The following is a 12,080-nucleotide window of genomic DNA, read 5'->3' on the forward strand; positions in this document are numbered from 1 at the left end:
CCTGTTCCCAGGATTTTTAAGGTCTGAGAATATCCAAACTCCCCTGTTCCCAGGATTTCTGCAGTCTCGGAGTGTCCAAATCCCTCTTTTGTGATATTTCGGGGTCAGGGAGTGTCCAAACCTTCCTGTTGCCAGGATTTTTGAAGCCCCCCCACTTCTCCCCAGTAACCAGGAGTGCAGAGAACTGGGAAGCTTCACTGTGTGTGGGGAGCTGGGGCCGTGCTGGGGGTCCTGGTGGTGCTGGGAGCCCTCCCCGGCTGCGGGCGAGGAGCTGTGGGGTGAGCGGGGGAATGGTGGGAAAGGGGGGAAAAGAGGAGGAAAGAGGGGCTGATGTCCCACATCCTCCTTTTCTCCACCTTTCTGACCTCTCCCACCCCTTTTCCCATCATTCCCCACTCTTCAGTCCCATCTCGCCCTCGTCCACTTTTGGGGGGTACCACTCCCCTCCCACCGAATTTGGGATTCCCACCACCTCTGTTACGGGGTTTAGGTGGGTCCTGGCACCTCTTGGGGTGTGCTGGGTGCCCTGTTGGGGTGCAGATGCCCCCACAAAACCCCCCAAGAACGAGGTGACACGTGGAGGTCTCAGGGGGTTCCCCATTCCCGATCCATCCTGGGGCCGGTTCTGCCCCCCTCAAACTCTGCTCCCCCCGCGGTTTCCCCCTAAGTCACCCCCAGCCCCTTCTCTCCAGTGAGCAGGACTGCAGAGCACTGAGAAGCTTTACTGGGAACACTGGGAACAGCTGGGTGGGATGTGAACAAAAGCAGGGAAGGGGGGACAGGCAACCCCCCCAAATGAGGGCAGGGTTTGGGGGGTCCTGGCTGGGCCCGAGGCCACGGGGAGGGGCTGCGGCCGCCGGCGGCTCAGGAGCTCTGTGTGGAGAGAAAAGGGGGTGAGAGCAAAGGGGCTGGGGGGTGCAGGGGGGGCCCAGAGGCTGTGGGAGAGCAAGGGGGGGGCCACGACCCCCATTTGGGGACCCCCCTTTACCTTCTCCCGCAGGTAGAAGCCGAGCCCCAGCGCCAGGAAGACCAAGCCCAAGACGAAGCCCCCGACCCCCACCAGGATCTTGCTGCGGACGGTGTCCGGTGGCATCTCTGGGGGGAGCCGGGGGGGTCAGCACCCCCAAAACCTCCTCCCACGCACCCCCCGGCACCCCACAGAGCCCGGCCCGCTCTCCCCCAGCCCACCCGGGGGTCCCTCCAACCTCCTGCCAGTCCCTTCTCAGCCCCTGCAGGGATCCCACCCAGCCCCTCCCACACCCTTTAGGACCCTCCAACCCCCCTCCCATCACCCCCAGCACCCACCAAACTCCCTCCCAGTCGCCCCCAGTTGCCCCCCCGGTGCTGGGGGGGCCGGGCCGTACCCCAGTGCCGGCTGAGGGGGTGCTCCAGGCTGACGTGCTCCACCTGGCAGCTGTAGGTGACCCCGTGCCGGGGGGGGATTTCCAGCAGCACCAGCACCTGGTAGCTCCAGTCCCCGTTGGGGACCACGTCGGTGGCCACCACGTGCTCCGGCAGCTCCTGCCCATCCTGGAACCACCTCACCTGCACCGGCGCAGGGTAGAAATCCATCCCGGAGCAGAGCAGGCGGCCGGGGCCGGGCTGGGAGCTCGACGGCACCAGCGAGATGGACACGCTGGGGGGCACTGGGAGGGACGGGGGAGACACTGGGCTGAGCTGGGGGCCACTAGGAGGGAGGGCAGAGGGCTTGGAGGGCATTGGGAGGGACTGGGATGGCAGTGTGAGGGACTGGGATGGCACTGGGAGGGACTGGGAATAGAGTGGGGGAGAAGGGGATGGGCTGGGGGGACACTGGGGAGAGAGTTGGGAGATGTGGGAGTGAAGTGAAAACGGCTGGGAATGGAGTGAGAGGGTCTGGGAGTGAAGTGATGGGGACTAGGAATGACTGGGAGTGACTGGGAAGGACTGGGAGTGACTGGTGTGGACTGGGAAGGAAGCTCTCGGGACTGGGAGGCTGAGTCGTGGTGAGGGAAGTCTTTGCTTTGGGTCTGCCTGGCAACTGGAGCGTCATCAGAGAGACGCGCTGGGATTGGCTGAGGGGCGGGAGTTCAGTGGCCCCAGCGGGGTGGAGACGCGGGGGGGCACTGGGAGAGACTGGGATGGACTGGGAGAAACTGGGATAAACTCGGAGAGACTGGAGGGGACTGGGGGGAACTGGGAGGGGTCTAAAGGCCACGGGACGGGCACAGGGAGGGCTGAGGGGTCTGGGGTGATTCCCAGGGAGGGTTTGAGGGGCTCCAGGGTCATTCCCGGGCCAGGGCCCGAGGGGACCCTCTCTGCCCCACGCTCACCTCTCCTCTCCACACTGAACGGGGCATTAACCTCGTAGTTGTTCCGGCAGATCGTGTCCACCTCATCCTGTCTGCGATCCAGCTCTTCCTTTTTGCTGTTCTTGTACTTGGCCTGGATCTCCCCAAGCGGGGTGTCTGCCACATAGACCCCCACATCGCTGTCGAAGTGCATGTACTGCTCCCGGTTGTAGATGTACCTCAGTATGAACTTCACCCGCTCGGTGCCGTTGATGAAGTGACACTCGCCCTTAAACATGTCCTGGAATACCCCTGTGTGTGCAGGACACGGGTCAGGGGGTGCCTCAGGGAACTGCTCCAAGGCTCAAGGGACACCCAGAGACCTCCAGGGTACCCCTCTGCCTGCTCTCCCACACCCTCTTGCCCCCCTCCCACTCCTTTCCCCCCACCCCGGAGACTCCCCTGCCCTCACTTTGGGGCTCCCACCCCCCTCCCACTCAGTCCGGGACTTCCACACCCCCCCCACTCACTTTTGGGGCTCCCCCCCCCTCTTTTCTCCCCTCTTTCCCCTCCTTTTCCACCCGACCCCCCCTGCCCATCCCCCCCGCTCACCCGAGAGCTCCTCGCCCGCAGCCGGGGGGGCTCCCAGCACCACCAGCACCGCCAGCACGGCCCCAGCTCCCCGCACACGCTCCATGCCCAGCGCCGGACAGCTGCTGACAGCCCCAAACCAGCCGGGTGGCGCCGTTTTGGGGGGTTTGGGGCGCGCTGGGCTTGGCTGAGGGCGCAGTTGGGGCCCTTTTTTCGAGGCGTCTTCCCGGCGACTGATGAGTCATCAGCGCGGCGCGCTGGGATTGGGCGCGGGCGGCGTGGGCGCTTTGGGATTGGCTGAGGGCCGTTGGGGCCCCCGCGGCAGCCCCGGGGCTGGGGGGTTCGGGGGGTCCGTGGGCTGCGGGGGAGGGGGGAGCTCAGGGCCCACCAAAAATGCCCAGCCAGGGCTCCCAAAGCTCAGGGCAACCCAAAAAGCAGCCATCCCGGGCTCCTGGGGCTCAAGTGAACCTTAAACAGAGGATAAAGTTGTCCCTGAGCTCACAGTTGCCCAAAACAAGAGGCAGATGGGGAACTGAGGGTACCCAATCCCCGGATTTTTGATTGTATCCAAATCCCTCTTATCCAAGACTTTTGAGGACATGGAGCTTCTCCGCATTTGGGGGCTTGGTCTGGTAGTGCCCAAATAACACTTTGACCAAGATTTTGGGGCTCTCCATAAACCCCCAGGGATGGACAGGGGGGTTAGAGATCCCCCCACTGCGGATCTGACCCCACCAGAGCCCCAGGGAACTGATCCAGGGCTCAAGGAAGACTGAGGGAGCCCCAGGGCACCCTGCCCCCAAATGGAGAACTGGAAAGGTCAAGAATAAAAAAGTCACCCCCCTCCATTCTTCAAGAAATGTTTAGACCTCTTTCCTAAAAGCATCCAGCACTCGGGTCACCCAGTTTTCTCTCTGACAAGGCTTTGCAGGGGCTGCTTGGGAAAGGGAAGCCCTGGGGCCCCAGTGCAGATGGTGGGGCTGCACTCTGGGGGGGTCGGCCTTTGGCTCTTGGCTTCCAGGGGCCCCCAGGAGTCAATGAGCCGGGCTGGGGACGAGGGGCAGGACTGGCTGGGATTGCCTCTGGGGCCTGGCCCAGAAAATGGAAGTGTCCCCATGGGGGCAGCTGGAAAGGGCCCAGGAAGGAAATGCTGCCCCAGCGCAGGCTGTGGCAGTGGGGAGTGTGCAGGGGGAGGAGGCTGGGCCAGAGCAGGGCTGGGCAAGAAGGGCCAAGCCGCGGGTGGGTTCTCCCCCGGCCCCCAGGGCCCAGCCCCTGATGGGAGGGCCTTGGGCAGGGCCTGGGGCGACTGCAGGAACCTCCGAGGCAGCCCAAGGGCCGTGCTTTTGGCAGCTGGGTCGACAGGCCCAGCTCTCTGCAAGAGAAGTTGAGGGCTCTGAGCCAGAGAGGGGCTGAGAGCCGGGTCCAGGCTTGGGAATGGCCGGGAGGGGAAAGGGATGTCTAAGAACAAGTCCCTCAGGAGAGGGAAGCAGAGAGGCTGTGTTTTGACCCCAGCACAAGGGTCTGCAGGGCAGAGCAGAGAATATCCCCCACGTGAGATTGTTGTGCATCCCTCCTTGCAGTTGTGACAGGCACTTCTCTTCAAAGGTCGTTCTGTGAGCGTCTTCTTGTTCTTTCCAGGTGGGATGCAAGCGGTGGGGGGGCCTTTGGCACCGGAGGGACGATGAGCAAGTTGAGCATTTTCCTGCCAGTCTGAATCAGATGTTAATTCTGGTGGGCTGTATCTTTGATGAATCTAAGCACATCCCTTGGCATTTGTTTTTTTTTCCGGGTGATTCGCAACCTGAGAAGCATCAGCAGAGTGGGAAGGAGGTCCCTGCAGTCAGAGGTCAGTGTAAAGGAAGCTGAGAGGGGAGCTTTGGTGAAAATGTTGCCCTCTGAGGGCATCCATCAGTTTGTGCCTTTGCCTCTGTGATACTGAAAAACCCAGTCCGAAGAACTGCTCAGAGACTTTGGATCTTTGAGCAGCAAAGGGATTTATTGCCGACGTCGGCAGCGAGCGTGGTTCGCACCACAGAGAACTTGGTTGAGAGTTTCACACAATATCGGGGTTGTATACAATTTTCATAAATGATTAAATATGATAAATCATATTCATCTGATCACAACATCTATCTATTCATATTAATAATGGGCAAAGCTCGGGCAGAGCTCAGGGGAGCTTCTCTTGGCCCTCAGTTCTGGGAGGGGTTTAGGTGAGTCTGGGGTCTCTGCTCCTCTCCATCAGTCCCCAGTGTCCCCATCCTGGTCCATCATGTTCCCACTCCATTCCTGGTGTTCCCATTCCCGGTGTTCCCATTCCCAGTGTTCCCATCCCATTCCTGATGTCCCCATTCCCAGTCCCTGGTGTCTCCAACCTGCTGCCGATGTCACCGTTCCCTTTCCTGGTGTTGCCATCCCAGTTCCTGCTCTCCCCAGGCTACTCCCAGTGTCCCCAGCGTGGTCCTCCAGGTCCCCATTCCCATTCCTAGAGTTCCCAACCCAGTTCTGTTTTCCCCATTCCCATTTCTGTGTGTCCCCATTCCCAGTTCCTGCTGTCCCCAACCTGCTCCCAATGTCTCCATTGCTATTCCTGGTGTCTCCATCCCATTCCTGATGACCCCAGCCTGTTCCAGTGTCCCCAACCTTCTTCTGGTTATCCCATCCTGCTCCTGGTGTCCCCATCCCTTTCCCCATTGTCTCCTGGTGTTCCCATTTCAATTCCTGATGTCTGCAACCTACTCCCAGTGTCCCCATCCCTGTCCCCAATGTCCCCATCCCAATCCCGACGTCCCCATTCCAAATCCTGGTGTCCCCAACATGGTCCCAGTGTCCCCATCCGTGTCCCCAATGTCCCCATCCCAGCCCCCCTGTCCCCATTCCCAGTTCTGGTTCCCACAGAGGAACTGCCGGATGCCAGAGGAGGGAGCCAGGATTTATTGCCCAAAGCAGGAGATTTTCACACCCAAATTAAAGCCTCAGGAATAATTGTGGTCCTGGGTTTCACACGGGAAAAAGCAGGAAGTTGATCCATCGGGAAGAGCCGCAGAGGGGTCGGGGTGGGTGGGAGCAGCGGGATGAGCTCTGCCAGCAGCTCCTGCCTTTCCACAGGGAGAGGGAAGGGGTGGATCCAGATCCGGGATCGCTCAGGCCGTGATTCCTGCTGGGATGAGAGCGGGGAAAGGAGTCACCATGTCCCTGTTCCCATCCCAGGGGATGGAGCCGGCTGTGGAGCCCAGGGAGAGTAGGAACCTCTCCAGAATCCCACCTGATCCTGCTCTGCCCATCCCACCCCAATCCCACTCCATCCATCCCACCCCAATCCCAGTCCAGAATCCAGCCCTGATCCCAGTCCACAATTCCACCTGATCCTACTCTGGAATCCTGCCCTGAGCTGCAATCCCCTTCCAATCCCGCTCCAGCCATTAGGCCCCCATTCCCCTCTGGAATCCCGGCATCCATCCTGGGATCCCTGCACAGAGGATCTGGATCCACACACGCTGCTGGGACTCACTGGTGGGCGCGGGGTCGTATCCATTCCCCTCCCTCTTCCCTCTGGAAAGAAAGTGGGATCAGCACCCGTGGCACAGGATCCCCGGAATGCTGCCGGGCGGATCCGTGCCCCTTGCCGACCCCCATCCCGGGAGTTACCGGATCGGAGCTTCCAGACACCGACTGCCACGAGGCCGATGATGATGATGATGGCAGCGATGACGGACACAGTGTCCTAGTTAGAACAGCTGGGACCGATTCCTCACTGGATGGGTGTAACCCAAAAGTGTGTATTCTATGGCCTTCCATGCCATTTTCCCAGGAACTGTTGTCGGGGGGGGGGGGCTGCGAGGTGGGGGGGTGTCCCTGTCCTCATATCCTTTTATGGAATTCCCTGCTCTGAGGGAAGAACTAAGCATCCTTTTATGGAATTCCCCGCTCTGAGGGGAGGACTGACCATTCCTACCTGAACTGGAGAATATATAAACCTGGAGTTTCAGAACCTTTCCACCACTCGTGGGATCGAGAGGAAGGCTGCAGCTCATCGCTCTCAACCAGACTGAGACCACCGCCCTCAACTGGACTGCAATCACCACTCTTGACCAGACTGCAACAGTTCTCCCACCAGCAGGTTTTTTTCTCCTCTCCTCTTTTTTTGGACTCGGAGCGGGGGGGGCGAGGCAAGGAAAACCACTTTGTTCATGCCCCAGGGTGCTGGGTTATACATTTGGGTTTTGTGGGTTAAAATCAATTGCTTGTCTGTATAATCAGACTTATTGGGCAAGGGGGGCCCAAGAGGGGCCCAAGGGGGGCCCAAGGGGGCTGGTCCAGGGGGGGAAGGGCTGCAGGGGGCGGATCCCGGAGGAGGAAACCCGCCAAAAGCGGCGGCCCAGCCGAGGGAGGAGCCGAGCGGGAGCACAAAGAAGAGCAGCCAAAAGGTCCTGGCGGTGGCTGGGCAATGGCGGGGGGGGTGAGAGCGGTTTGGGGGCCCCCGTGAGAGCCGGGGGGGAACCCCGGTAGCCGCGGAGTGGGGAGAGCGGAGAGGGGCGATCCCGGAGCTGGGGGACCCCCGGAATGCTGGAGGGGGGGGAGCAGAGAGGGAGCGCCGGGCCCCTTAAGCGGGGGTCCCGGAGAGGGGGACGGCCTTGGAGTGTGGAGAGGAGGGGGGGCCTTGAGGCGGGGTGGGAGCCGAGAGCGCCAAGAGGTTTGCGAGGGTGGGAGCCGAGAGAGGAGGGCCGGCCGGCCCCGGGAGGCAGAGTGGGGAGAAGTGAGCCCTGGGACCCCCCTGGCAACACTCAAGGGGACCCCGGAGAGTGGGAACCCCCTGGAGCCGCGGGACCCCCGGCAACCCGGAGAAGGGGGACCCCCAATGCAGGCAGAAGTGCCATCAGACCAGACAGGGGGGAGCCCCCTAACCCCAGAGAGCAGAGAGGGGGAACTCCTGGGAGGGGAATTTGGGCTGAATGTTGTTGTTTTAGGGGTTTTTATGGACACAAGATGCCCGGTGAGTCCTAGAACTGGACTTGGGCAGGAGGAACCCCCAAGGCAACGCGCTCAACCCTTGTTTCCCCCCCCCCCCCCATCAGGATTTCTGCTTCCCAAAGCTTGGGCGGATGGAGGAGGAGGCTGCGAGGAAGAGGAAGATGCCTTGGGCCCCCCAGGCAGGTGAGGAGGAAGTCAGTGCCCCTTTGGGTGGGTCTTTTGTCTTTTGTGGCCGTCCTGCTGGGGCCGGAGTTGGGGGGATGTCCTTGGGCTTCCCTGTGGGCCGGAGGCAAATCCCCTGCGTGTCCTTGTTGGTTCCTGCCCCAGGCCCCGAGGTGAGGCCGGAGAGCGCGGAGGACAAATCCCCCCGGCAGAGCCTGGTGGGAGAGGCCGTTTTGAAGGGCTCCCCGGCGCAGGAAGGCAGCGGGGAGGAAAAGGGCCGGAGATGCCCCTGCAGGAGGGGCTCCAAAGCCAGCCCAGGGGGCTGTGAGGAGGAAAGAGCCAGCGTGTGCCGGGAAGGCGGCCGGAGCTTGAGGTGGAGCTGCGAGCTGGTGGTCCCTGAGCAGCCTCCCAGCAGGGAGAAACCCTTCAGGTGCTTGGAATGTGGGAAGAGCTTCAGCAAGAGATCCAACCTCCTCAGCCACGAGCACATCCACAGTGGGGAATGGCCCTACAAGTGTGGGGAGTGTGGGAAAAGCTTCAGGCAGAGCTCCCACCTCCACACCCACCGTCGCATCCACAGTGGGGAAAGGCCCTACGCATGTGGGGAGTGTGGGAAGAGCTTCAAACTGAGTTCCCACCTTCTCAGCCACCAGATGATCCACACTGGGGTACGGCCCTACACGTGTGGGGAATGCGGGAAGAGCTTCAATGACCGCTCCACCCTTCACAACCACCGTCGCATCCACAGTCGACAAAGGTTCTACATGTGTGAGGAATGTGGGAAGAACTTCCATCAGATCTCCACCCTGCTCCGACACCAGATGATCCACAGTGGGAACGGCCCTACACGTGTGCAGAGTGTGGGACAGCTCCACCCTCTACACCCACCATCACATCCACATCAGGGAGAGGCCTCACAAGTGTGGGGAGTGTGGGAAGAGCTTCAGGGACAGCTCTGCCTTGACCTCCCACCAACGGACCCACCGGTAAGAGAAGCCCCGAGTGCCCCGACTGCGGGAAGAGCTTCGGCCGCTGCTCCAACTCCATCAGCCATGGGAGGACCCGCGTTGGATGATCCACAGGGACCCCCGTTGGGCACAGCCCTGGTGTGCTGGTTTAAAGGTAAACCAGCAGGGGAAATGACAGCGGTGACACCTAGAATGGGATGGAACACCTGGAATGGGAATGAGAATGCCTGGGATGGGAATGGGGACATCAGGAATGGGATGGGGACAATAGCAATGGGATGGGAACACCAGGAATGGGAATGGGAACACCTGGAATGGGAATTGGGACATTGGGAGCAGATTGGGGACACTAGGAATGGGAATGGGGGCAGCAGGAATGGGAATGGGGACACGTGGAACGGGGAAGGAACACCTGGAATGGGAATGGGAACACCTGGAATGGAAATGGGGACACCAGGAATGGCAACACCTGGAATTGGAATGGAGACACCTGGAATGGGAACACCAGGAATGGGAATGGGAACACCTGGAATGGGGACACCAGGAATGAGAATGGGAACACCTGGAACTGGAAAGGAAACACCTGGAGTGGGAACACCTGGAATGGGAATAGGAACACCTGGAATAGGAATGGGGGTAGCAGGAATGGGAATGGAAACAACTGGAATGGGAATGGGAACACCTGGAATGGGAATGGGAACACCAGGAATGGAAATGGGGACACCTGGAATTGGAATGGAGACACCTGGAATGGGAACACTAGTAATGGGAATGGGAACACCAGGAATGGAAATGGGGACACCAGGAATGGGAATGGGAACACCAGGAATTGGAATGGAGACACCTGGAATTGGAATGGGAACACCTGGAATGGAAATGGGGACACCAGGAATGGGAATGGGAACACCTGGAACTGGAATGGAGACACCTGGAATGGGAATGGAAACACCTGGAATGGCAATGGGAACACCTGGAATGGAAATGGGGACACCAGGAATGGAAATGGGGACACCAGGAATGGGAATGGGAACACCAGGAATTGGAATGGAGACACCTGGAATTGGAATGGGAACACCTGGCATGGGAATGGGGACACCAGGAATGGGAATGGAAACACCAGGAATTGGAATGGAGACACCTGGAATTGGAATGGGAACACCTGGAATGGAAATGGGGACAGCAGGAATGGGAATGGGAACACCTGGAACTGGAATGGAAACACCTGGAATGGGAATAGGAACACCTGGAATGGAAATGGGGACACCTGGAATTGGAATGGGAACACCTGGAATGGAAATGGGGACACCAGGAATGGGAATGGGAACACCTGGAACTGGAATGGAAACACCTGGAGTGGGAACACCTGGAATGGGAATAGGAACACCTGGAATGGGAATGGAAACACCAGGAATTGGAATGGAGACACCTGGAATTGGAATGGGAACACCTGGAATGGAAATGGGGACACCAGGAATGGGAATAGGAACACCTGGAACTGGAATGGAAACACCTGGAGTGGGAACACCTGGAATGGGAATAGGAACACCTGGAATGGAAATGGGGACACCTGGAATGGGAACACTAGTAATGGGAATGGGAACACCTGGAATGGAAATGGGGACACCAGGAATGGGAATGGGAACACCAGGAATTGGAATGGAGACACCTGGAATTGGAATGGGAACACCTGGAATGGAATTGGGGAAACAAGGAATGGGAATGGGAACACCTGGAACTGGAATGGAAACACCTGGAGTGGGAACACCTGGAATGGGAATAGGAACACCTGGAATGGGAATGGGGGCACCAGGAATGGAAATGGGGACACCAGGAATGGAAATGGGGACACCTGGAATGGGAATTGGAACATTGGGAATGGGAATGGGAACATCGGGAGCAGGTTGGGGACACCAGGAATGGGAATGGGATCACCTGGGATTGGAATGGGAACACCTGGAATGGGAATGGGAACATTGGGAGCAGACTGAGCACACCAGGAATTGGCAGGGGGACACCTGAAATGAGAATGGGAACACCTGGAATGGGAATAGGGAAAACAGAGGTGGGATGGGAACACCTGGAATGGGAATGGGGACAATAGGAATGGGAATGGAGACACCTGCAATATGAATGGGAACACCAAGAACTGGGAATGGGGAAAACAGGAGTGGGATGGGAACACCAGGAATGGGAGGAGCGACAATAGGAATGGGAATGGGGACACCTAGAATGGGATGGAACACCTGGAAAGGGAATTGGAACACATGTAATGGGAATGTGGACACCTGGAATGGGATGGGAACAACTAGAATGGGATGGGAACACCTGGAACAGGAATGCAAACCCGTGGAATGGGAATGGGAACAGCCGGGCCCGGGCTGTGTCCCTGGGGAAACAGGAGGCCAGGCCCAAAAGAGTTAACTAAGAAATTGGGGCCTGCTAACAAGCTACCAACATCCAAGAGCATCTGTGCTCGTTCTGTTCTACTGACTGGAGCAAAGCTTCAGAGAATAGTACAGGAACATGTCCTAGGCCTCGAGGGGATAAATTAGAGAGACAGCAGGATCAGGGAGACATTGGAATAGGAGGAATAGGCCGGGAGCCAGGGCTTTTTCCAAGCTTCAGTGAGCGGGTCAAGAAGAATGGAAGAGAAGGAAGGTCAAGCTGAGGAAGATGAGTTGAAGCCCCCAGAGCCATGGAGGAAGAGTGGAAGTACCCTCAGGATTGAGGGCCAAGAGAAACACCACCCCAAGCCCCGCCTGAGCTCCACCTCTACTCCGCCTGTTATTAATATGCATCGATAGATGTTGTAATCACTTGAATATGCATTTAATCCCAGCTGAAGATTGGATAAAAATGCTGATTTTGTGTGAAGCCTTCGAGCAAGTTTGTCCAGCGCCAGCTGGCTTGCTCCCAACGTTGAATAAACAAATACCTTGCTGCTTAAAGATAAAAAAGTCTCTGAGCAGTTTCTCGGACCGATTTTTCACATTCAGCGCCCAGTCAGTCCCAGGATGATCCCAGTCACTCCTGGTCTCTCCCAGTTGCTCCCAGTTTCCTCCATGTGGTCCCACTCATTCCCAGTTGCCCCCAGAAGCTTCCAGCATGATCCCAGCTG

At 58.8% G+C, this 12,080-nt stretch overlaps 1 protein-coding gene and 2 long non-coding RNA genes across 3 annotated transcripts; all 3 read right to left on the minus strand.

The window, feature by feature from the left end:
* Positions 1-802: 802 nt before the first annotated feature.
* On the minus strand, positions 803-3,018 carry LOC127464390 (class II histocompatibility antigen, B-L beta chain-like). The gene is made up of 5 exons (XM_051774679.1): positions 2,883-3,018; positions 2,313-2,582; positions 1,365-1,646; positions 989-1,095; positions 803-873 (listed from the first exon to the last, which is right to left on the minus strand). Exons 1-5 carry the CDS (start codon positions 2,965-2,967, stop codon positions 865-867), a joined length of 753 nt encoding a protein of 250 aa, XP_051630639.1. The 5' UTR covers positions 2,968-3,018; the 3' UTR covers positions 803-864.
* A 2,761-nt stretch (positions 3,019-5,779) lies between these two features.
* LOC127464391 (uncharacterized) lies at positions 5,780-6,577 on the minus strand. The gene is made up of 3 exons (XR_007901336.1): positions 6,510-6,577; positions 6,373-6,411; positions 5,780-6,021 (listed from the first exon to the last, which is right to left on the minus strand). It is a non-coding gene; the product is annotated as an uncharacterized LOC127464391 (long non-coding RNA).
* A 3,384-nt stretch (positions 6,578-9,961) lies between these two features.
* Positions 9,962-10,553, minus strand: LOC127464392 (uncharacterized). The gene is made up of 3 exons (XR_007901337.1): positions 10,368-10,553; positions 10,227-10,289; positions 9,962-10,016 (listed from the first exon to the last, which is right to left on the minus strand). It is a non-coding gene; the product is annotated as an uncharacterized LOC127464392 (long non-coding RNA).
* Positions 10,554-12,080: the final 1,527 nt, after the last annotated feature.

This window comes from Manacus candei, unplaced genomic scaffold, assembly GCF_025592945.1.
Source record: "Manacus candei isolate 608988 ecotype Guabito, Panama unplaced genomic scaffold, ASM2559294v1 h1tg000217l, whole genome shotgun sequence".
NCBI classification, from domain to species: Eukaryota; Metazoa; Chordata; class Aves; order Passeriformes; family Pipridae; genus Manacus; species Manacus candei.